The sequence below is a fragment of the Saccopteryx leptura genome, chromosome 6 (assembly GCF_036850995.1).
Source record: "Saccopteryx leptura isolate mSacLep1 chromosome 6, mSacLep1_pri_phased_curated, whole genome shotgun sequence".
NCBI classification, from domain to species: domain Eukaryota; kingdom Metazoa; phylum Chordata; class Mammalia; order Chiroptera; family Emballonuridae; genus Saccopteryx; species Saccopteryx leptura.
In genome coordinates, this window is record NC_089508.1 from 86,511,460 (window position 1) to 86,536,234 (window position 24,775).

At 43.1% G+C, this 24,775-nt stretch overlaps 2 protein-coding genes across 4 annotated transcripts in view; both read left to right on the forward strand.

Annotated features, from left to right (window-relative positions):
* Positions 1-9,391, forward strand: part of ARHGAP11A (Rho GTPase activating protein 11A) — a 28,760-nt gene extending 19,369 nt beyond the window's left edge. The window contains exons 9-12 of one of the 2 annotated variants that reach the window (XM_066342004.1): positions 3,427-3,556; positions 4,694-4,802; positions 6,468-6,612; positions 6,931-9,391. In XM_066342004.1, the coding sequence (XP_066198101.1) occupies positions 3,427-3,556; positions 4,694-4,802; positions 6,468-6,612; positions 6,931-8,498 (1,952 nt within the window). In that variant the 3' untranslated portion in view covers positions 8,499-9,391. The remainder of the gene's footprint in view (positions 1-3,426; positions 3,557-4,693; positions 4,803-6,467; positions 6,613-6,930) is intronic. The other variant, XM_066342005.1, reaches the window with a different exon arrangement.
* Positions 9,392-12,660: 3,269 nt separating this feature from the next.
* Positions 12,661-24,775, forward strand: part of SCG5 (secretogranin V) — a 57,499-nt gene continuing 45,384 nt past the window's right edge. For both annotated transcript variants that reach the window (XM_066342006.1, XM_066342007.1), the window contains exon 1: positions 12,661-12,888. In XM_066342006.1, coding sequence (XP_066198103.1) covers positions 12,675-12,888 — 214 coding nt within the window. In that variant the 5' untranslated portion in view covers positions 12,661-12,674. The remainder of the gene's footprint in view (positions 12,889-24,775) is intronic.

The window sequence follows — 24,775 nt, forward strand, 5'->3', positions numbered from 1 at the left end:
GGGCAAAGTGCTGTTTCATATTAATATCACCCTTGACGAGCCAGAGCTTTGTTCTGTTTTTTATCAAATCTGAATTTTTTTTTTTTTTTTTGTATTTTTCTGAAGCTGGAAATGGGAAGAGACAGTCAGACAGACTCCCGCATGCGCCCAACCGGGATCCACCCGGCACGCCCACCAGGGGGCGATGCTCTGCCCCTCCGAGGCGTCGCTCTGTCGCTACCAGAGCCACTCTAGCGCCTGGGGCAGAGGCCAAGGAGCCATCCCCAGCGCCCGGGCCATCTTTGCTCCAATGGAGCCTCGGCTGCGGGAGGGGAAGAGAGAGACAGAGAGGAAGGAGAGGGGGAGGGGTGGAGAAGCAGATGGGCGCTTCTCCTGTGTGCCCTGGTCGGGAATCGAACCCGGGACTTCTGCACGCCAGGCCGATGCTCAAATCTGAATTTTTATAAAGTCCCCTAAATTTTAAAAGTGACACTGGTCAGCATAATTAATGTGTGTGTTTTTATGGCCATGCCCACTGAAAGTTCTGATAAATGACTCGGAGTGAGAATTTGGGCTTCGGGGGATAGCACTGGTGTTCAGGTCTTATATGATTGAACATCCTGAATTCTGCTTTAGTTCTGCATCTAGCTATAGCTGTGTTACTGTCTTTGTTGAGTTGAGGTTGCTGGAAGTTTGATCACCTCTGAATCCAGAGTTGGGGCAGTACCATTGGAGGAACCATTGTGGGTTGCATGTTTTATGCTCAGTTAGCTTTTATAAAAGCTTTACAAACTTTGTTTATACTGTTTCTTGTACCGTGATTTCCAGATCCCTTACCAGCCAAACCATTTACTTTCTACTGAACTACAAGTTCCTAATGTAGCCAACTAGAGCCTCCAGAGCAGGAGTCGGGAACCTTTTTGGCTGAGAAAGCCATGAACGCCGCATATTTTAAAATGTAATTCCTGAGAGCCATACAATGACCCGTGTATATTACATATTATCCAGTAAAAATTTGGTGTTGTCCCGGAGGACAGCTGTGATCGGCTCCAGCCACCCGCAACCAGGAACATGAGCCATAGGAAATGAATGGATTGTAATACAGGAAAATGTTTTATATTTTTAACATTTTTTTTTATTAAAGTTTTATCTGCGAGCCAGATGCAGCCATCAAAAGAGCCGCATCTGGCTCGCGAGCCATAGGTTCCCGACCCCTGCTCCAGAGAATAATACAATATGATCATGCCATTTTGAATACCAGATTTCTTTTAGTGTGCTGTTAGGTTGAGTTGGCTTCTTTAGCATGTGTAGAATACCGTCGGCTCATTAACCTTACGGCTAACCCAAAATAAAATGAAATCATAGCTAAACCTGGGGTCCTCCATCTCATATTTGTCTCACATTTAGTCAGAATGTGATGATCTCTCATTCTTCAAGATTTTTATTGGTTTCTGACAATGTTAAGAACTCCATTTTGAATTCATTAACTGGGTTATGAGATCTCAAAAGTCTCTTGTTTTTATTTGAAAGGTTTATTTTCCTGTTTGTCTATTTTATTTAGAAATTGAACAGAGTAACAGTTTGTTCTTGGTGGTCCTTCACAGGTTCTCTATGGTTCATTAAAGCGTAATGGTCAGAACTTGGAGGCTATGTCTTGAGCTTTTCAATAGTCAGAAGTTGAAGACTTCAACTTCTTTAAAGTAGCTTTATGGGTTTTTTTCGATATTTAAAGGCTTTTCCACTTCGGAGAACTTTTTCCAAATGGCACATGTGAAGTGTAGTTTTACTGGCCTTTGTTTATTAGCATTAACATCTTCCCCAAGGATGAACCTGTTTATTCCTTTTCTCTAAGCCTCCCCCAAAATAGGTTAACCATTCTTGTGTTATTGTAACATTAATAACATGACTAGAGCCTGCTTAATCAGTGAATTTTTTAAGTAAAAAATTAATGAGTTCAACAACAGTAATCTTATTATTTTAACTCACCGTTTTTTTGGCCCTACTTTCTAAGGCACAAATAAATAAATTCCATCTGCAAAACTTTTTTTAATGTATAAAGGCAACAGTATTATCTAAAGTCCATGAGTACCTACATATAATTTCTTTCACATATGTGTGGTAACTTAACTGCATTATGCCAGCTATTCTGACTGAGCCTCCTTGTGGTCCCTGCAGCCCATTTTGAATAAAGCTACCTGTGTCCCATTGGATATATTATATTGACCTCCAAAGTTTTCTTTAGTCATATGCATCCAGGGTTCTTGTAACCATCGTATTACTTTCTGTTTTTATAACAACAACAACAACAAGTGGATGTCTCTGGGGACCCGCGTGAATTCTTTGTCAATACTAGTGACAAGTTAACCCTTTGAGTAGTATAAACATTCATGTTTGTCTTCGTTTCTCCTGGCCATCTAGAGTACGATCGATTTGTTTTAAAAATGTGTAAGGCAACATTAAAAAAAAGGCAAATGTAGGTTCTTGTTTCTATAAATTGGTTATCAAACAAACCAAATAAATTGGTTATTAAATAAAAAACTTAACAGTTTTTAAGTTAATAAAACTAACGAACTAATTTCATTTTTTGAAGAATAAAAAACCTACTCCCAGAGTCAGCAAGCATGAAAAAAACTCACTACTCAAAGGGTTAAGAGGATTTATGTTTGTGGAGTGTATCCTGGGCATGTTTCAAATATAAGTCAATAGTATATGGAACTTTTCTTTATAAGTATTTTACTGTTTTTCTAATTTCTTTTTTAGTTAATTTTATGACATAGGGTTAAATAACTTGATCAAAATGACATGTAACCACCAGTTTTTAGCGTAGAACGTGGCAGTAGCCAAAGATGGTTAGGCATGTTTAAGAGGTAACTTTTTTTTTTGCCAAAAATATTGGACAAATTATACTCAAGTCAGATGGACAGCAGTTGGCTAGCAAGTATAGACTGAATACTCAGATTCTAAATTGTTTTTCAATAATTTATTTTAGGTAATAGTATAAATTAATATTATGTATTAGTCAGGTACCATGCTGGAAATTTTATATACATTACAATTATACTTATATTTGCCATAGAAATCTATTTTCAGAGTCTAAAGCCATTTAGTAAGTAGTGGGGCAAAACCAAGTCTTTGTCAGTCTTGAAAACTTCTCTTTCTCCAGTTGGTAACAGTGCCCACTCCTCCCTTGTATTTCTAAATGAGTGTAAAGCAAAACTCCAATGTGACCTTTCATTGCCATCTAAAAAGAGGAAAATTGATGTATATATATATATATATATTTATTTTAGTTGAGTTGTGTTTTTAGGCCCCTGATATTTTGAAACAAATTATGATTTTTATTGTGGTTTAGGGGTAGAGATTAAGACTTTAATTCTAATTGCTATTAATGGTTTTTATTTTGAAAAATAAGTATGCTTGGTATGTTACATATGATTATTTTTATAGTTCACTTCGATACGAGCCCAGAAGGGTCGTCGCAGAGTTCACTCTCTCCTGTAGCCAGCAGTGGAAATCATTTGATTAGCACAGATGTGCTGAGGCGAAGCAAAAGGATTGCAAGCAGAAAAGTTTGCAGGTAATTTATCCAGGATATTTTGTTTTCATTCGATAAATATATGGTATAGATCAGGGATCGGGAACCTTTTTGGCTGAGAGAGCCATGAACGCCACATATTTTAAGATGTAATTCCTGAGAGCCATACAATGACTCGTGTATGTGCGCATTATCCAATAAAAATTTGGTGTTGTCCCGGAGGACATCTGTGATTGGCTCCACCCACCCGCAACCAGGAACATGAGTGGTAGGAAATGAATGGATTGTAATACATGAGAATGTTTTATATTTTTAACATTATTTTTTTTATTAAAGACTTGTCTGCGAGCCAGATGGAGCCATCAAAAGAGCCACATCTGCCTCGCAAGCCATGGGTTCCTGACCCGTGGTGTAGATGGTTAATAAAATGTTTTGTCTTTATACTGAGAATCATGATTTTTAAGAATTTCCTCCATGTTTATAGTTTTATTAGTGGGGTCCTTTTTTTTTTTTTTTTTTTTTTTTTGAGAGAGAGAGAGAGAGAGGCAGACAGACAGGAAGGAGAGAGATGAAAAGCATCAACTCGTAGTTGCAGCACCTTAGTTGTTTGATTGCTTTCTCATATGTGCCTTGACCGGTGGGGGAGAGGGGCTCCAGCCAAGCTTGTGACCCCTTCCTCAAGCCAGCGACTTCGGAGTCATGTCTGTGATCTCATGCTCAAGCTGGTTGACCCCAAGCCCAAGCTGGCAGTCTCAAAGTTTCAAACCTGGGTTCTCAGCGTCCCAGGCTGGTGCTCTTTCCACTGCTCCACTGCCTGGTCAGGCAATCAGACGCCCTTTATATATCCTAGAGAAAGGTTCCTAATTTGAGTTGTTTGTTTGCTTAAAATCCTACTTTATGTTGATCTGTGTTATTTTAAATTTCTGGTTAATTTAAAAACCTAGTTTATGCTAATGATTCTGTTATAAAAATGACCAACTCTTGGGATAGACAGGAAATACCATTTTGTATGTAAATACAATGTATTCATATATGGCATCTTAAAGTTTAATTGATTTTAGGAAATTATTACTCTGTTGAATTACTAGCAATATGATTTTCTCTGGTATTCTCAAATTTTATTTAGCAAAAATTTCTCCAGTTTTTTTAAACTGACATTTTAAATTTTACTCTCTTTAGGGTAGAATCAGGAAAAACAGGCTGCTTCTCTCCTAAAATCAGTCGTAAAGAAAAAGTACGAAGATCTCTTCGTTTGAAATTTAGTCTGGGGAAAAGTAACAAAGATGTAGTAAGTGGCTTTCACCATTTCATTGATGTGTATCTTAGCATAAAGCTGTAGACTTGATGCTGAAAGATCTCTCAACCCTGCCTCCCCTCCAGTTCCTTTCCCACTCTCTACTCCTCTTACACTTGCGTATCTCCAGTTTCCCCTTTTCTACTCAGCTTACATCCATTCCAGGCTTTCATCCCTAGCACTCACGACTGCTCTCATCAGGGTCACACATGGATTCCTTGTTACTCAAGTGCTGGACGAATGTCTGTCCTTGTTTAACTTGATCCTTCAGCAACATTTGCTCCAGCTGATCACTTGCTCCTCAATATACTTTCTTTTCCTTGCTTCAAGGACACTGCGCTCTCATGATTTTCTTCCTTCTTCACTGATTACTTTTCTAATCCCTTTGCCTTGGAGTGCCCAAAGCTTCATCCTTGGACTTCTCTTTTCTCTATCCTCTCACTCAAAGGTGATTGTCAGTTGTAAGCGTATTTACTTAAAGCTGCAAAGTTGATATCACTAGCCCAGAATGCTCTCCTGAACAACTTGGCCATTTCTTAACATCTGCCTCCTTGGCTTCCCTACGTGGATGTCAATTCAGTAAACATCTCGAGTGTAACCCTCCCCAAATAGAGCTCTAAGATGCATTTCTTTACTGCCTCTATTTCTGCGCTCCTCCTTTCCCAGCCATACTTCTTCTACCTGCAGTCTTCACCATCTCAGTTACGCAACTCATTCTTCCAACCACTTAGGCCAGAAACTATGCGGGCATTCCTTTGTATTTCTTTTTTTTTTTTTCTCTTATTTAAAAAATTTATTTTAGAAAGGAGAGGAAGGGAAAGAGAAAAGCATTAGCCCTGGCCAGCTGGCTCAGTGGATAGAGTTGGCTTGGCATATGGACGCCCCAGGTTCAAACCCTGGTCAAGGCACACAAGAGAAGCTTCCATCTGCTTTTCTCCCCTCCCTCTCCCCTTTCTCTCCTTTTTCTCTCTCTTCCCCTCCTGCAGCGAGTGGCTTGATTGGTTCGAGTGTTGGCCCTGGGTGCTGAGGATAGCTCAGTTGGTCCGAGGCAGCCTCAGGCACTAAAAATAGTTCAGTACTTAAGGATCGGCCAGGGCCACAAGACATCTTATGATCACTCTGGTTAAAGTTGCATCCCCACCTTTACCCCTTTATGTCCTTCGTACCGTACTTTACTTTTTTCCATGGCACTTTTCATCTTTTGTGTTATATATTATACAATATAATTGCCTGATTATCTTATTCTGGTCTGAATAGCTCCATCTAGAATATAAATTTTATGAAGGTAAGATTTTGGTCTTAGGGTTTGCCTGTTTGTTTTCCTTTTTTCCTTCACTGTTGTGAATAAACCCTGGCACAGACTCATTATAAATTCTTAATTTTTTGTTTATTTTTTTTAAACTTTTTTAGTTAATGAATATGTGAACTATTTTTTATTTTGGATCATAAAATATCTAGTAATAGCCAAGTCAAATGCTTATAGTTTTTATCAGCATGCATGCAAATATAATTGCTAGAAAACTGTTTCTCAATGGTATATACTATTTTTAATTAGTTTTAGAGGATTTTGATAACGATAAAAAATCTACTTTGTCTTAATATTTTGAAAATTAACTGGTTTGTTTTTTAACCAAAACATTTTAATTTTTTTCTGTACAGATTGGGTGCTCTGGTGTCAACAGACATGAAAATATTGGTCGACGACTTGCAAATCAACAAAGTTTAAAAAATAGGGTTGAATCTGTAAAAACAGGTTTACTTTTTAGCCCAGATATTGATGACAGACTAACAAAGAAAGGTAAAGGTATGTTTTCAACTTTATTGAGATATAACTGACACATAATTTTTAGTTCCTTTAATGATCAAACATGTTAAGTAATTTACTGTTCTAGAAATTTAAAATTCATGTTTAAATAGAAATATTTGAACTGGCATTGTATTTTTCTGTGAACAATTGGAGGATGCTTATAAATATAAATATGAAAGTGTTTGGCATTTAAAAATTACTTCAACACAAGTCTTTATTGTAATTAAATGCTTAGTACCTTTACCATGTATTTGGATAATATTTTAAAACTAGGTCATATGTAATGATTAAAAACCCTGGACTGCTTTATTTTAGGTTCAAAAAAGATCAGTAAGTCTGAAGAAAACTTACTAACTCCAAAGCGACTAGATGGAACAAGCTACCGAATGTCTTGGACAGGACCTAGTAAATCAAGTTTTCAAGAAATAGAAGCAAACGAAGCTTCTCCATTAGAGGGAAATCTTGAGATGGAAAACTCTTCTTTGGAGCCTGATATTATAGTGGAAAAGTTATCTATCAATTCATATGAACTCACTCCTTCTATTGTACACAGTAGGCATAACAACAACATAACTGGAAGCTTGTTTAGTGGGGGTGAAAATAACTTGAGTACAGAAACTTTGGTGAAAATTCAGAGAGCATTTTCTGAATCTGGAAGTAAGCTTCATGCATTGATAAATCACAGGCAGTCATCCCTAAGTAATGTGGGGACAGTAGTAAAAGTAAATGAAATATCTTCTGTAGTGTATAGCCCAGGGAAAAATCAATTTGAAACTAATGATTTGACTGTGACAGAATCAAAGGAACACCACACTAGTGAAGGTGAAAATAGTTTTTCAGAGAGAGATTTCTTACTACATCAAACTCAAAAATCAGATGGAGAAGCAACTGAGATGAAGATGGAACATGATGAAAGCATTCATTTAAATATCTCAAATAATTACTTAAAGAAACAAGAATTGCCCAGTGATAAACAAAGAAAAACACAGCCATCCCCAAGGGATAAACTAAATAGTAAATTAGAGGAGGAGAAAGTGATTGGAGAAGATTTACTGAAATGCACAGCTTCTAGAGAGGATGAGGCTAACACCTCTTCCTCAGAGCAGATTACATGTAATATATCCGACTTGTCAAAACCGAGGCCCGGGAGAAGGTTTAAACAGCAGGCACTGGTGGAGACGTGTGATATGGTGGTTTCTGAACATTTACAAGCAGCAGAGCCTGGAAAGGTTTCAGACCACATACAGTGGTTTAATAAGCTTTCTTTAAATGAACCAAGTAAGACAAAAGTTAAATCACCTCTAAAATTTCAGCGCACACCTGTCCGTCAGTCTGTCAGAAGAATTAATTCTTTGCTGGAGTATAACAGACAACCTGTAAGGCACAAATTGGCACATCTTGATGATACTGCTTCTCCTCTGGTTAAATCAGTGAGCTGTGACAGTGCCCTTTCCTCTTGTAAAGAAAATATATCAAAAGATTCCTCAATTTTATGTGCCCAATCAAGACTTAAAGAACAGAAGTCTGCATCATGTGAACAGTCAAATGTTGATGCAGTTTTAAGATCAAGCACGGAATTAACTTCTGAATCTTTCTCACGGGTGAAGAGGCACCCAGACTCCATGAATGCTTCTCTTGGGTCAACCAGGGTTTATAAACAGAAAGTGATATCTGATGGCCAAACTAAGGTTCCCTTGGAGGATCTGACAAATTATGATATGTTAAAATCTGTTGTAAATAATAATGTGGGCTTTTTTCCTGGGATAAATAACAGGGTCCTTAGAAAACCGTCAGAGAGAGAAAGGGCCTGGTATAAAGGTTCTCCCAAAAATCCTATTGGAAAAGCTCAACTGCTACCAACAAGTAAACCTGTAGACTTGTAATCGGTTAATGTTATACTTGTCTTAATGTAAATAAAATTAGCAGTTGGTGATGTGTTTGCAAGGTAATCTACATGTTAATTTGTAGCTCAGGATGATCATTCCATGATAGATTTTTAATTTCACTGCACAAGCAACTTGGATTCTTGGGCTTATAAAAATGACTTTATTTTCCTTAATTATGGCAATATTTAAAACTTTAATTTTGTTGTTATTTCTTAAAACAGCTTACACTTTACTTTTTAAAAGAAATTGTTGACTGGGTTTATAAGAAATTAGATTTTGAAAATTGCATGAATTTTATTTCTTAAGTGTGATAGGAAGAATAGCCATCTCCTGTTATTCCTCCTAAGTCAGATAAGGTTTCTACAAGAAATTTCTAACATATAAAGGGAAAAGATAAGCCTTGCAGCCTTATTACTTGAATTACATTGATGTTTATAAACATCAGGTCCCTAGAAATTAACTTGTTTCAGTAGCATCTGAATCCTTTATTCCTATTTGGGGGAAGTAATTAGGTTTCTGTTGCTCGTAGATGCATACAGGGAGCTCACTTAAGAATAATGGCAAAAGTAGAATAATGACTCGAGTGTGCTTATATAGTATGATGCTGCAGGAATAATTGATGACTTTTAAGCCATACTATAATTTTAAATTAATTTGCACAGATACATTTACATCTGTTTTTTCCAGTATAGAATTTAAAACTGAGGAATAATGTAATTTGAAAAATTCAATAAAGATTTCTTACATGCTGATACTTGATTCTAGAATTTTGAAATAATTGTTCATTTCTATATTTAGCTTGGATTCTTATACTTTGGATTCTTACAAAAGCCAATGCTGGTTTTGTCTTGTGTGTAAATGTTATTTATTTAGCATAGACATTAAAGATAACTTCCTGAAAAGTGACTTGCCTGAGACTCAAATGCGATTCAAACTATCTTTTGGAATTTGATCCACATTGTCAAGCAAATCTGTATTTATTTTAAATGATTAGAAATTACAAATATTTAAGGAAGTAATAATATTAACAATAGAAGATATTCTCTTAACTTTTAGAGGAAGTAATACACAGGCAGAATCAACCACTTCAAAGAGAGTTTTGTAGGTCAGTTGTTAGAATAACACATTCAGATGTGGCAGAATAGAACAGCGTTGCATGCCTACTCAGAACAACCAGACTTCTAGTGTGTGCATGTTAAGAGCACTTTAGAGTCATATATCAATAGTTTTGTTGCCAAGTTCTACTTGATAGCTGCACATCTCTTTTATTTCAAAGTTATTTGAAATAAAAGTATATTTAAGTTTTAAAAAGTATATTTTTTAAACTTTAAAAAATGTATTTATGTCCCTTTTTATCGGTGAGGATGGGTGAAATGTTGAACTGGAAGACTAATTTAGTAAGGAGGCATAGGAAGTTAATACTTTTTTAGCGAGAGAGGGAGGGAGAGCGTCAGGCTGGAAGGCAGAGAGATATGAGAAGCATCAATTCTTCATTACGGCATCTTAGCTGTTCATTGATTGCTTTCTCATATGTGCTTTAACCAGTGGTTTCCAGCAAGTGAGTGACCCCTTGTTTAAACCAGTGACCACTGGGTCATGTCTATGATCCCACTCTCAAGGCAGGTACCCTCACTCAGGGGATGAGCCTGTGCTTAAGGCAGCGACCTTGGGATTTCAAACCTGGGTCTTCAGCATCCCAGTCCAATGCTTGTCCACTGCCTGGTCAGGCACTTTATTTTAAAATATCAAATTTCCATTCATCACAAAAGCAATAAATTGTAATGATTTTTCCATATTTCCAAGCACAAATGAAGATAATAGTTAACAATGTTAAAGTAAAATTCAGAAGTGGGGTGGGGGGATAACAGTATAGGTGAATAATAAAAAACCCCAGCTTGGTCCAAGTTCAGTCACTCTCATACCCCCAAATACTTGAGTCATTCCATCTTGAGACTTGCAATACTATATTGTATAATTTCACATTTCAATTTTTGTATTTGGATAAAATTGAAGTGTTCAAGTTAGCTGTATAAAAACTAAGTTTGGGTCTCTACCTAGATAAATTTCTGCACTGTGCTGGGAGTATGCTTTATATTCAAGGCAAAGGCCCTCTACTTGATGGTTTGGTGTGGAAGTTGAGAAATAACACTCAAAACTCATATTCCTAAAGGTTTTCCTGTGTTCTGGATATATTACTTTAACAAGTCGCTAGCAGTTTGTATTTAATAACCTCAGTTTCCCTGCTGAATGAAAGGGCTCCTGAAAGCACTCAGGGTATACCCTCATTGTCATCATTAAAAGTTCTTAGGATCTCTTCATCTTTTATTTTCTTATGCCATTCATTGCCCCATTTCCTCTTTTCTCTTAAAGCTAAAAGCTTAAAGTGTTGCAAGGTGGCAGAATGAAAGATGTGCTACTGGGGGCAAAGTACAAAGCGGCAACCAGGTACATCGTTTAATTGCTTGAGGAAAGGTTACTTCCATAGGAGTCCATAGAGAAAAGATTCCTAGGAGATAGATGTGTATTTGAAATGCTTGGGTGCAACGCTGCTTGGCTCCTGGCAAGAGCACCAGCATCTGGTTGTGTTCTGGGGAGTTCTTGATGGGCGGCCACCACCTGCCGGAGGAGGGGCCGGGGCGGGGCTAAGACGCAGAGGGCAGCGGTGCATCGGAGATCTAGACTGCTGCTCGGTGCCGACCCCCAGCAAAGGCCCAGGCCGGTGGCAGGCTCCTCCGTACCCTCGGTGAGTCCTGCGCCCTCGCCGCCCGCGCCCGCTCTGCCTCCGGAGGCCCAGCCGAGACGTGCGGGTTCTGCGGAATGGAGAGTCGGGAAGGGCGTCCTGAAACCTTTGAACTGGGGGCAGACAAAGGATGGGTGCGGGATTCGGCGGTTCGTTTATAAATACCAGGGAAGGAGTAGCGTGGGGAGGAGATTGTAGCTCATCAAATCGGAACTGTGTTGGCCGGGGCTGTAAATGACAAAAAGACGTCCTGCTTTTGGTGCAGAGGAGGGAAAGATGGAGATGGCTGGGGAGGCTGGCGTCTGCCTCCGCCTTTAACGTCAGAATTGCAGGCTTTGCTCTTTGGGGAGCAAGATTTTGTATCCAGGAGTGACTAGGCAAGGTCTTTTTCTACACAGAAAACGATGTTAGGGGTTAATATTTCAGTGTCAGGGTCAAAAGAGTGGGGTTGTGTGGCCACTGTCAGAAGCAGCGGTCAGCAGCTGCAAAGGGAAGCTGCGAGAGAGTTCGCCCCCTTGTTCTGCAGCCGTCTGGCTCGACAGAAGCCGACATTGAGGACAATGACTCCCATACTCCTTTTCTCCCTCTCACCTGTCTTCCTTCTCATCACTACTCCCCCAAATTCTAACCCCAGAACCGTAAGGTAACATTGCTAACACAATAATAGCAATGCAGGGAGCTCTGTGCCTGGCATGGTTCTAATTTCCCTTACATGTGTTTCCACACTTCTGCTCACAACAATCTTGTAAGTCAGATGCCTTTCTCATCTTTTGGAAGAGAAAGCTGTGGCTTTTGCCCAATGTCACCTAAGTGGTGTGTGGTGGAGCAAGCGTGCCTGGCTTCCCCTTGCAGACTGCAGGGCAGACCTGAGCTGTGTGTGTTTTGACTCTGCCTCAGGATCCCGGGTGTACTAGATGCCTGCTAAGCCAGTGTTCCCTTCCACCACTCTCACCTTTCGGTGCTTAATCATTGTTCGTGTCTTCCTAACTCCTTCCTGTGAGCCTTTTCTCCCCTGAGACTGGGAAAATTCAGGATTGTCCCCCTCTCTCAAAATTGAAATAAGTTTTTTTGTTGTTTGTTTTAGTAAGATAGAAAGAGAGAGATGGGGTTTGGGGTAATGCACAACTCTCAAGGAGCTACAAGGTGGCTAGGAAATGGCAGAGAACTGCCATTCCAGCCTGGTCTTCCCAAGACTGCAAGTACGGAGGGAAACGGCTATCACACACTGTTCTGTTTCTCTCATACCTTCCCACAGCAGATGTGCTGGCTACAGTGGACATTTAAGGCAAAAGCAACCCCCTAGGATTTTTCATTGCAGTCCCTTTCTGAGTGGTCCTTGAATTAACCTCTTGAATGGTTGCATCATTAGTTGACAATGGTGACTGATAGATATAATTTGATCTTATTTCTGCAGGTTAAAAACTGTCTCCAGGATGGTCTGCACCATGCTCTCTGGCCTAATGTTTTGGTTGATATTCGGGTGGACTCTGACATCTGCTTATAGCCCAAGGACCCCTGACCGGGTCTCTGAAGCAGACATCCAGAGGCTGCTCCATGGTGTTATGGAGCAGCTGGGCATTGCCAGGCCACGGGTAGAGTATCCAGCTCACCAGGCCATGAATCTTGTGGGCCCACAGAGCATCGAAGGTATTTACTGTGTTCTACACTTTAAAAGTTTCCATTAGTATTTAAGATAATTAATATACATTGAAGAAACGCTACCTCCTCTCTCTGTTTTTCCCGTTCTTCTTACCCTGCACAGTAGATGCACGTGTGCATCCACATAAGGTATAAGTCCTGTGAGAGCAGAGCAGGGACCGTCTCTCTCTACGTCACAGCTGCAGCCCTAGCATGAAGTCTGGAACGTTAATATTTATCGAGTGCACGAAGAAAGATCTAGTGTTATCCCTAAAGGAAGATTAGAACCCAGCCCGTCTTATCCCATACTGATCTTTGGGAAATTGTGTCCCCAGCTGCCTGTGTCTTTGAGTCACTGATGACTGGTACTTGTAAAAGATCCTCAAAATATAGGACCTATAGGATCTGAGTTGATTCTTGGGGATGATGCCGTATAAGCCTAAAAGAGGTAGTGACATTGAGAGTTTATATTAGACACTGTTAAAAATATTTTAAAATATAACAAATGTTAATCAAGTTGTTTTAAAGTCGCAACACCATTTCCTCCCAGAATTTCCCCAGCTTTCTGGCAATGTGAATGTGATAATTTTGTTAAAAAGCAGCACTTTGTTCTTTAATGATTTATTTATAGAGAGAATCTGAATGTAGCTCTGAGGAGCTGGTGACCAGCCGCTCATACGAGCCTTGTTTCCATGCCTTGCTTCGTGTCCACTCTGAATCGAATGGTCTCGTCTCCGATGAGGGAGCCCTAACGCAGTCATGGTTACTGCAGGGTAACCGCGGGGAGATCGAGTGTTCGCCCCCAGGAGTGGCTCCTGAGGGAAAATGCAGAGCTCTTCCTGCGTCTCAGCAGAAGGCACACCCAGGAAATGCCACTCCCTGTGGATTGATGATGTGTAATTTTGCCTGAGTTTTCAGTTTCCTAAAAATTCTTTCTACCTGGGGGTCCTCTGAATACCATGGAAATTGTTGATATATGACTCTTGTTTCTGGCTTGTTACCTGTAGTTTGAAGCCATTGAGTAAAACTGACTCTGTGGGGTTATTGCCTATTTAGGCTGACATTTGATTTTAGGAATAGATTAACATGGATGATTTGAGTCGGCGAGCATACCAACCTTGCACAGGGCTTGAATGAGAACAAATCAGGCAGGGCTTCCTGCTACCCCTTTGGGGGAGAATTTAAATCCTTCCCAGCCCCTGCCATCTGTTGCTGCAAGCACAACTGTCCATTTCAGACCAGATCTTTAGAGACAGTAAATATCCACCCATTTAGTGCAGTGAGTGCTAGGTGAGTCACCTGCTGTTGTCATGGAGAGGGCTTTCGGAGTTTCTATTAATACCTGAGGCCTGATCATCGATGTGGGAAAGCGGCGTCCTGGCATCAAGAGCCTGCGATAATCTCAAGTGTCATTTCCCTCCCCAGATAGCCAAGCATGCAGCACCCAGTGTGTGCCAGGCCCCAGGCAGGAGGCTGGAGCCGCTTTGCCCCAAAGCTTCCCTGGCGGGGCTGGGAGGGGCACAATTCTCCCTATAGAGCACGGCAAGTGTTCTGTAGATGTACAAGCAAGCCTCTGCCTTGGAAACGAAGAAAAGGAGTAATTTATTTTGTTTGGGGGTGGGTGGGGTTGGCTGTAAGAAAATGCTTCTTTAAAGAAACGACATTTGATCTGGGAATGGCAAGTGAAAGGACATGGAGGTTTGAAAGACCTTGGATTAGGACAAGTCAGAATCTAAAATTCTGTTTCCATTATTACCCTTGGGGTCATGTGAGGTCACAGCCAGGTTGGGTCTCCTCTAGCGATGTCTACAGGAGTGAATATTGGCTGGCATTTTAGTTTTCTGTTACTGTGTTACAAGTGACCACAAGTCTAGCACACAATAGCCACTTTTTATCTTGTGGGCCCACTGGCCAGGAGGCAGCCCTGTGTTTGCAGGCATCCCTGTTCAGTCTCAGCCGGCTCTGGAGCGGAGGTATTGACCAGAGGTGCAGTCTTGGCTGGAGCTCCTGGTCCTCCTCCAAGCTCATTAAGATTGTTGCTGAATTCCGTTTCTTGCTGTTGTGAGAGTGAGATCCCCTTTTTCTCACTGACTGCTGGCCAGGGTCACTCCCCACTGTAAGAGGCCACCTTCAAGTTGTAAGCCACATGGTGACCTGCTCACAGTGTGACAGGTTACTTCCTTAAAGCCAGGGGGAGAATGTTAATTATAATATAATTATGGGAGTGACTATGCCAAAACCTTTGTCACTTAACAAGGAAGCGATAGCCCTTCTTGTTCACAAGTCCTGCCCATAATCAAAGGAAGAGACATGTGCACCAGTGGGTGAGCATCGGGGGCCATTTTAGAATTCTTTATATTACAGCTTGGGTGTAAACATAACAGAGAAAATAGTCCAAACACTTTAGGGAAACAAAAATAAAAAGCCCGGCTGTGTCCCAGCCCTGAACCTTGGCATTAATTCATTGGGTACTCGAGTGAGCGTAGCTTTGTTCCTCTCATCTACCTGCTTTGTCTCTGCTCAGACACTCACCTGTGCTCATCTCCAAGCTTCTGGCAGATATACGGAGCATCTTCCATAGCCCTTCCAACATTTATTTTAGGATTTTCTTATGAAGGACCAAATTAGAAAAGACCTTTTTTCCCTAATTTTTATAGAAGAGTACACATAATACAGGTATTCGGGTGTGAATTGCAACACACATTTAACATAGACTCTTCCCAAAGATACCTGAACTTAAATGCCAGCACTTCTTCCGCTCCCTGTCTCTCCTAGTTCACTGTGGCCCACTGCTCCCACCACTCCTTTGTCAAGTCAAGAGGTATTTCTTGAACGCTAGGCATGGTTTTAGGTACTGAGGAAATAAACACAAGCCTCAAAGATTTGGCAGGGCGGGGGAGACATAGCTCTTAAATAAGCAAATGAGTAAAATATATAAGAAGTCAAATGGTTGTAAGTGCTATAAATATATAAAGCAGATGTGAAGTTGTGCACCTGACACCTGCATGATTCTGTTCACCAATGTTACCCCAATAAATTCAATAAAAAGAAAAAGTATACATAAAGCAGAGGAGGGGAATGAAGGAGACAACTTAAAATAGGGGCCGGGGACCCCTCACTGGAAAGGTGAGTGAAAATCGGAGAGTTGAGAGGGAGCTGTGTGATGTATGGAGGAAGACATTCTGGGCAGAGGGAGCTGTGGGGGCCGAAGCCTTACACAGGAGCCAGGAGGCCGGGGTGGCCGGAGCCCGAGGAGCCAGGAGGCTGGGGCGGCCGGAGCCCGAGGAGCCAGGAGGCTAGTGTGGCCGGAGCCCAAGGAGCCAGGAGGCCGGGGCGGCCGGAGCCCAAGGAGCCAGGAGGCCGGGGCGGCCGGAGCCCAAGGAGCCAGGAGGCCGGGGCGGCCGGAGCCCAAGGAGCCAGGAGGCCGGGGCGGCCGGAGCCCAAGGAGCCAGGGGGCTCGTGTGGCCGGAGCCCGAGGAGCCAGGAGGCTCGTGTGGCCGGAGCCCGAGGAGCCAGGAGGCTGGGATGGCCAGAGCCCAAGGAGCCAGGAGGCCGGGGCGGCCGGAGCCCGAGGAGCCAGGAGGCCGGGGCGGCCGGAGCCCGAGGAGCCAGGAGGCCGGGGCGGCCGGAGCCCGAGGAGCCAGGAGGCCGGGGCGGCCGGAGCCCGAGGAGCCAGGAGGCCGGGGCGGCCGGAGCCCGAGGAGCCAGGAGGCCGGGGCGGCCGGAGCCCAAGTCTCAGGGCAGGAGAAGGGGGTGACTTGGATGACAGGAGTGGAGGTAGGAGGCTGTGTATGGGGACAGATGGCATAGGTCTTACAGTCCTGTGCTGTTATCAGCCTTCCTTTGAGAAGGATCACTCTGACTGCTCTACTGAAGATATTCCTGTAGGGGAGGATGTGCTATTGTAATCACCCAGGTGAGAGATGTACTAGCCTAGTAGCTAGAGACATGGTGAGACATGTCAGATCCTGGATATATTTTGAAGTTAAGCCCACAGGATAAGCTGGCAGGCTGGAGGTAGGAACTGAAAGAAAGAGAAGAGTCAGGGTCAACGCTAAGAGTTTGGTCTGAAGAACTAGAAAGGAACAGTTTTCCACTGGAGGAGCAAACTGAGGACCTTCAGGGGCAAGTTCCAAGTTCAGTGCGCATTTGTTAATTTTCAAATGCCTCTTAGACTATTATTGTGAAGACCAACAACATCCTGGCCATATTCACCTACACTCTGCTTTCATGCTATTGAACATCGTAGCAGCATTCAGCACACTAGACCACTGCCTTCTTTTTTTTTTTTTTTTAATTTTGTGAGAGGAAGCAGAGACAGACTCCTGCATGTGCCCTGATAGACTCCCGCATGTGCCCTGACAGGGATCCACCCGGCATGCCTGCTAGGGGGCAATGCTTTGCTCACTTGGGGCCATTGTTCATTGTTCCATTGCTCAGCAACCGAGCTCTTCTTAGCACCTGAGGCAGAGGCCATGGAGCCTTCCTTAGTGCCCAGGGTCAACTTGCTCCAATCAAGCCATGGCTGCAGGAGGGGAAGAGAGAGAGAGGAGTGAGGGGGCAGAGGTGGATAAGAAATGGTCACTTCTCCTGTGTGCCCGTACTGGAAGTCGAACCTGGGACATCCACACTCCAGGCCGATGTTCTACCACTGAGCCAACCAACCAGGGCCCCATTGTCTTCTTAAAACCCTTTTCTTTCTTGGTTTCATGCTAAGATGTCAGTATATGCCAAGATGGCACTTTTGGCTTTCTCCCTTTTCCTCTTCCCTTTAACCATTTCTTCAGTTTCATTTTGGTTTGTTTTTGTGCTTACTGTTTTTTCCTGCTCCTGTAATGCAGCCTGTAATTGCTGATTTCTCCAGGGCTCATGGCTGGGTCCACTTCTCCTATTCTAAATTCTCTGTCCAGATGGTCTCATTCACTCTCTTTCCACTTTTCTAAATGCCATTTCTTTTCCTATGGTTCCAATGTATGTATTTTTAGCCCAGACTTCTTTTTTGTATCCATAGAGGCGTCTGTGACTGCCAAATTACTATGTGTCAACACTGATTTCTCTACCACCACCTTCCTCAATCAGTTTCCATCAGCCTCTTCTGAATAAGTGAATAGTGCCACCATTGCCCTACTGTGTGAAGCTAAAACACCTAGATTTTTCTGCATTACACATCATACTCAAATTACAAACAGTTTATTCATTTGTCCTTAAAATGCATCTGTTATTTTGCCTATTTTCTCTTCTTTCTAGGTCTTCACACACTCTGGTTCAAAATGCCATGTGCCTGGCATGGGTTTCTGAAATTGTCACTAACCGATCTTCCCACTTATCCTCTTGGTTTCTTTCATGCCATTCTCCACAGGAAAGGCAGAGCCAGCCTTTGCAAGTGTCAGTCAGAGCAGTCCGACTGTATGGGTAAGATTCAGGCAGTGGCTTCACATTGCAGCCAGGCAGAAACAACACTTTTTTTTTTTTTGTATTTTTCTGAAGCTGGAAATGGGGAGAGACAGTCAGACAGACTCCCGCATGTGCCCGACCAGGATCCACCTGGCACGCCCACCAGGGGCTACGTTCTGCCCACCAGGGGGCGACGCTCTGCCCACCAGGGGGCGACGCTCTGCCCACCAGGGGGCGATGCTCTGCACCTCCGGGGCATCGCTCTGCCGAGACCAGAGCCACTCTAGTGCCTGGGGCAGAGGCCAAGGAGCCATCCCCAGCGCCTGGGCCATCCTTGCTCCAATGGAGCCTTGGCTGCGGGAGGGGAAGAAAGAGACAGAGTGGAAGGAGGGGGGGTGGAGAAGCAAATGGGCGCTTCTCCTATGTGCCCTGGCCGGGAATCGAACCCGGGTCCCCCACACGCCAGGCCGACGCTCTACCGCTGAGCCAACCGACCAGGGCCCAGAAACAACACTTCTTGCTGTGTGATAGGAGGCCCCGTGTCCCTGCCCGCCCTCCCCTGACTTTGCTCCCCTTTCAGCCCTGCAGCGCAGCAGCCCCTTCCCACCTCCAGGCTCTCACGCCACCTGCTCTTCCCAGCCTGCATTGTTGTGTCCTCCTCTCCGGGTCTCAGTGACGAAGGCACCTCCTCAGACAGGGCTGTCCTGATAGCATTATCTGAGTGACCCCATTCTCTAGCATAGTGTCCTTTTGATTTTTTTTAAGCTCCATAGCATCTGGGGGAGGGGATTTGTAATTAATCGCTTCTGCTCCTCGCTTATTGTCTGTCTCCCCACTGGAGTGTGAGCTCCGTGTGGCTAGATCGGTTTGTTTACTGCTTTGTACCCAGACATAGAGTAGGCCCTGTGGGGAGGGAGAACCTTCCCTGTACCGTCCTAGGCTCTTTTGGTTGATCTAATAATTAAATGAACACGAGACAGACTAATAAGAAAAGAAAATAACCAAATTTAATTACATATGTATGCATGGGAACCACACATATGTGAGAGATTCAAAACCAGAGGGAAACTGAGGCCTCTGTGCCGTCCTGAGCTAAGGGGGAGTCGAGGGGCCTTGGGGCTTCGGAGGGGCATTGTGGGACAGTGAGAAGGGCAGCCGCTCAGTAATTACTCTGCTGTGCCGTGCAGACAGGTCAAGAAGGTTATCTCTGATAATCTCTTATTATGGGCAAGGCCCCAATTTCAGAATCTTCTAGCTAATTAAAGGGGTTGGGGGCAGAAGTAAGTTTCTCTTGAGCCCACAGGGTCTCTGTTGCCATTAGCTCAAATTCTATTTGCATACCACAGAAACACATCTTGGGGTGACTCATTCGGAACCCCTAACGTCCTCAGTAACTATCTGAAGTTTGAATATATGATATCAGGGAAAAGTCATGTATCTGTAACATAAATATGTAAACATTCTTTGACACCTGGATCTATTGAGACATTTTTCCTTTCAGTTCAAGGAAAATATCCCATTTCTATTCTGTGTTTAAAAAAAAAAATCTACCTAGAAGTTTTTGCCAAGAGCTCAGTGACATATGCTTATTTTCTTAGAATGTGACCGATCACCATGGTGCAAGGTTGTGCCCTGGTACAGCTAGCTGCCTGTTGAGAAACGTGAAAACTTTGTGCAGTTCTGGAAATAAACCAGCAGGGGGCCGACGAGACTCAAAGTGTATCACAGGATTCCTGCAACCTGGTAGCCAGCCTTCTGATTGTTAATTGCTCCAAGTGTTTCCTGGAGAGGAAGCATTTACCAAAAACATCCAGAGGATTAGGGATTATTTTTTACTTCTCCATAGGTACCTTACACATGGCTTAGTAAGGAGCATTTTTTAAGTGTATAAGTTCCTTAGCCCAAAGCAAAACAAAAACACAAAGACAAACAGGGACTGACTTGTTTTGTAGAGAAGAAACATGCTTTCACAGCAAGGAGACTGGGTTGAGTCTGGGCCATATTGTTCACCAGCTGTGGGTGATTGTGGCAACTTTTCTGAGTCTTACTTTTCTCATCTGTAAGGTGGGGCTGCCAGCCCACTCTCTCCCATGTAATAAGTGTGTCCTGTTACTAACTGGATCGCAGGCCTCCCTCCTCTCAATTTAGTGATTATTGACAATACATTTTTCGTCTTTAATGGCTCTTCCCCAATACTTTTCTTTTTTTTAATTTTCCATTGATTTAAGAGACACACACATCAACTCATTTCACTTAGTTGTTTCATTTAGTTGTGCACTCATTGGTTGCTTCTCGTACGCGCCCCGACTGGGGATGAAATGGTTTTGCACTGGGACCCCAGTGCATCGGGATGAGGCTCTCTCCATGGAGCCACCCAGATAGGTCTCTTCTGATGCTATTTTGATTCTTCTAGTTAGCCATACAGTTCAGAGGGGCTTCAGTGCACCTGCATTTCAGCAGTGTGCCCATCTTCCCCCAAACTCATAGCTGCTCATTGGTCAACCAACAACTCGTTATCTCATCCTCAGAAGCCAGTAAAGCCACCGCTATCCAAGGGACTGAGGCAGAGAGCCATTTATTTGCTATGGGATAGAGACGCTGAGGAGTCAGAACCGGCTCAGAGTGGGAGAAAGAGGGTCTTCTCCACAGTGCCGCTGGGTCATTTTCTGCACCATGGCAGGCCACCAGGTACCTGCACTGTATCACGATAACCTCAGATGCTGAACCAGTGAGATAGAAATTTCTAAATTGGCTTTTGATGGTTCCAAATAATTTTTAAATCTATACAGTTGGCTCTTTGTATCCATGGGTTCCACAACCTCAGGTTCAACCAAACATGGATTAAAAATACCTTTTCAGATATGTTATGTTGTTGCCAATGTGTATGCACTACGCAGTTAGGCCTATGATGGTCTTGTCTGTACTGACATATATGGACTTCTTTTTCTTGTCATTGTTCCCTAAAAGGCACAGCATAACAGCTATTCATATAGCACTTACACCAGGGGTCCCCAAACTACGGCCCGCGGGCCGCATGTAGCCCCCTGAGGCCATTTATCTGGCTCCCGCCACACTTCTGGAAGGGGCACCTCTTTCATTGGTGGTCAGTGAGAGGAGCATAGTTCCCATTGAAATACTGGTCAGTTTGTTGATTTAAATTTACTTGTTCTTTATTTTAAATATTATATTTGTTCCTGTTTTTTTTTTTGTTTGTTTGTTTGTTTTTTTACTTTAAAATAAGATGTGTGCAGTGTGCATAGGGATTTGTTCATAGTTTTTTTTATAGTCCGGCCCTCCAATGGTCTGAGGGACAGTGAACTGGCCCCCTGTGTAAAAAGTTTGGGGACCCCTGACTTACACTGTACTAGGTATTATAAGTAATCTAGAGATGATCTAAAGTATACAGGAGGGTGTGACTGGTATAATCAAGTACTACACTTTCTGTAAGGGACTCGAGCATCTTCTGAGTTGGTGTCCACAGGAGTCCTGGAAGCAATCCCCATGGGGACCGAGGGACTCCTGCATGCCAAACATAAAAACACCAAAATTCTTTTTTTATAACATTGACTTTTGAGACTCAATTATTTCATTTCAAAACAAGGAGGGCCATGATTGTTTTCTTAATAAATGCAAGTGGAGAAAGAGTCCTTTGTAAGAGAAAGCCTTCTTAAAGGGTCAGGTCCTAAGAAGTCTACTTGGCCAACCTTTGGCCTTGGTAAGGGAGCTGCAGTGCCTTCACTTTGCCACAGGGAGGCAACAGTTGCCTTTTTTTTGAAGGTTGAAGGGTGAGAGGCCGAGTTCAGCCTGGTTCTGGGTGGCCTGTCTCTGCAGTTGGAATACGGGGTGTGGCTGTTGATCCAGGTACCCTGACTAAAATATTTCTCCAGGTTACCCCGCCCTGAGAAACCTAAGAACAGTGGGTATGAGGGCTGTCTTTGAGTGGGCCAGGGCCTCCAGGGTGGCCCATTCCTTTGGGGTTCTGTTAAGCCCACCCTCACCTCAAATCTTGAAGTTCTGGCATGATTTCCAGTGTTCTTTTTTGGGAAGTCACACAGATAGTGATAAGAAGTTGAAAAGGATGAGGGGGAGGTCTGGGGTGTTTTTTGGGGGAGGGGGCAGAATAGGGAGTGTTGTGTTTGAGATGCCCGGGGCACCAGGCGCAGGTGCCTAGAAGGCACTTCGCTGTATAGAACACAGGGCGACGCCTGCGGGCAGGGAGAGATGTGGGAGTCAGCCCGTGTTGGTGGTGGCTGACGCTGTAGGAATGGTGAGTGTCAGGAAGGGGGGCAGAGCACCTGGGAGAAGGCCTGGAAGACTCGGCCCGTGGGGCCAGGTAGAAGAATCTGTAAAGAAACCAAGCAAGACTGGGCATGAATGAGGACCAGAAAGGTGAAATACAGAGAAAACAAGGAAAGAGTGTTTCAAGAGGGAGGCAGGGGTCACCATTCAGCAGAGAGGTCACGTGAAATGAGAACCACCGGGCGTAACGTGTTGGGCGGGTGTAGCGACACAGACGGTCCTGGGGCTTGGGCGGAACTAAGGCTGTGGGCCCGGTCCTGGGGCTTGGGCGGAACTAAAGGCTGTGGGCCCGCGGGGGCAGAATCCACCCTGCGGGAGGCAGAGCAGACAAGACGGAAGTGTCTGCTACCTGAGTCTCCCTGGTCAGCGGACAGTAACAGTTATGAGAGGGTGTGGCGGGGCAGGGGTGGGTTGGGGGAAGGTTTATACAGAGATGAAGAAGGTTTTGTTTTAGGTTTTGGTGTACAGTGTTAATTGTTGTAAGTAGGTGCTAATTGGCAAGTAGCAGTGGAGAGGGAGTCGCAGCTGTGGGATGAAGAGCGGATGGGTGAGTGGGGAAGGCTGGGGGGCGGGGGAGCAGAGCACTGGCAGGGGCCAGGTCTTCCCTCCGCTGGGAACACAGGGAGAGGCAGAGAGGTCTGCTGGGATGTGGTCAAGTTCAGAGGTTTGGGCCTTAGTATCTGCAGACACTGTATTCTTTCAAGCTACCTTCTCAGAAGTAAAATAAGAATGAAATGCAGTCAGCCTCCCAAATCTCTGTTCTTCTGTGTACACCTCGTATCCCTCACCTCTATGTTTTCTAGTTTGAAATTTCAGACAAGACTGACTGGTATTAACTTTTTATGAATGTAATCTAACTACTGGTTATTTACTAATTATATTATAAGCTTTTTATATTTACAATATGTAACTCCTAGACATACTGTAAAATGTAATCCAAAATCAAAAGATTCAGAGAGTGTCATCTTTATCTATTTTCATTTTTCCTTTTAGAAATAAATGTTTTAATGAGGCATAAACCAAGAACAAAAATGGAAGATAATCTTAACCCTAGTGTGCATTTTAAATGACATTGCAACAGTGCATATATGGAAGATAATCTTAACCTTAGTGTGCATTTTAAATGACATTGCAACAATGCAATATAAAAAATTAGTGCAGTGTTACTGCATGGACAAAATGGGAAGTAATGTGACTCTCCACAAAGTAACAGTTAGTCAGGAATCACAATTTCAAAGTCATCAGCTTAGTTAGTGATAGTAAACAATGCTTATTGCCTTTTAGCTGATAAACAGAAATGGTTATCCTTGATCAGGATTTTTTAAAATTATATAAATATTGAATGATGTGAGATCTTCAGTTCATCTCTTAAATAACATGTGACTGTCTTATAATGGCAAAGAAGTACACAGAAAGCCAGCACGATGACCAAAATTGAGTTCACTGTGTAACAACCACTCATTGCCACACCAGGTGTCTGACTCTAAGACAGCCCTGTGAGTGTGCACTTCCGTGCGAGTCTGAGCCTTGTGTGTTATCTTGAAAGACAGGAGAATCCAGATATATTGCTCAGGGCTCTGCAGAGAGACAACAAACTACATAAATGGACATACACACATACATATTTATATTTATGAATAAATCTATACATGCACATAGATTATGGAGGTTGACCTGCATAAGACTGGATGTGTAGATATATTACAGGGTCTAAAATCCACAAAGCCCACCACTTTGAGGAGCACAGATACAAATTGGTGGGGTATCAGTCACTTCTCATGCACCGTAACATCACTAAAATGGTGCTGTAATGTTATAGATCTTTCAGGTTGTAAAACATAACCATAAGTTATATTGACATCAGATATGAGTTGAGTATCTAGAAAACAAGTATCCTGTCTCTCAAGGTCTGGGACTGCTGCCTGATGACTGGCTACTGCTACACCCTTCCCTTCCATTGTCCTGTATCCTTTCGGAGAGGAAGGTGGAGTGGGACTTGAAATGTGCAAGCTATGTAAATAAGGTGCAGTCAGAAAAGGATGATTAAGGTTATAAAAAAGAGACAGACAGGTAGAGATTTATTGTTAGGAATTGATTCATGCACTTGGGGAGCTGGACAGTCTGAAATCTTCAGGGTGACTGGCCGGCTGAGACTCACTCAACGTGTGGCCTGGAGTCGATGCGGTCTGAAGGCAGGCCTCCT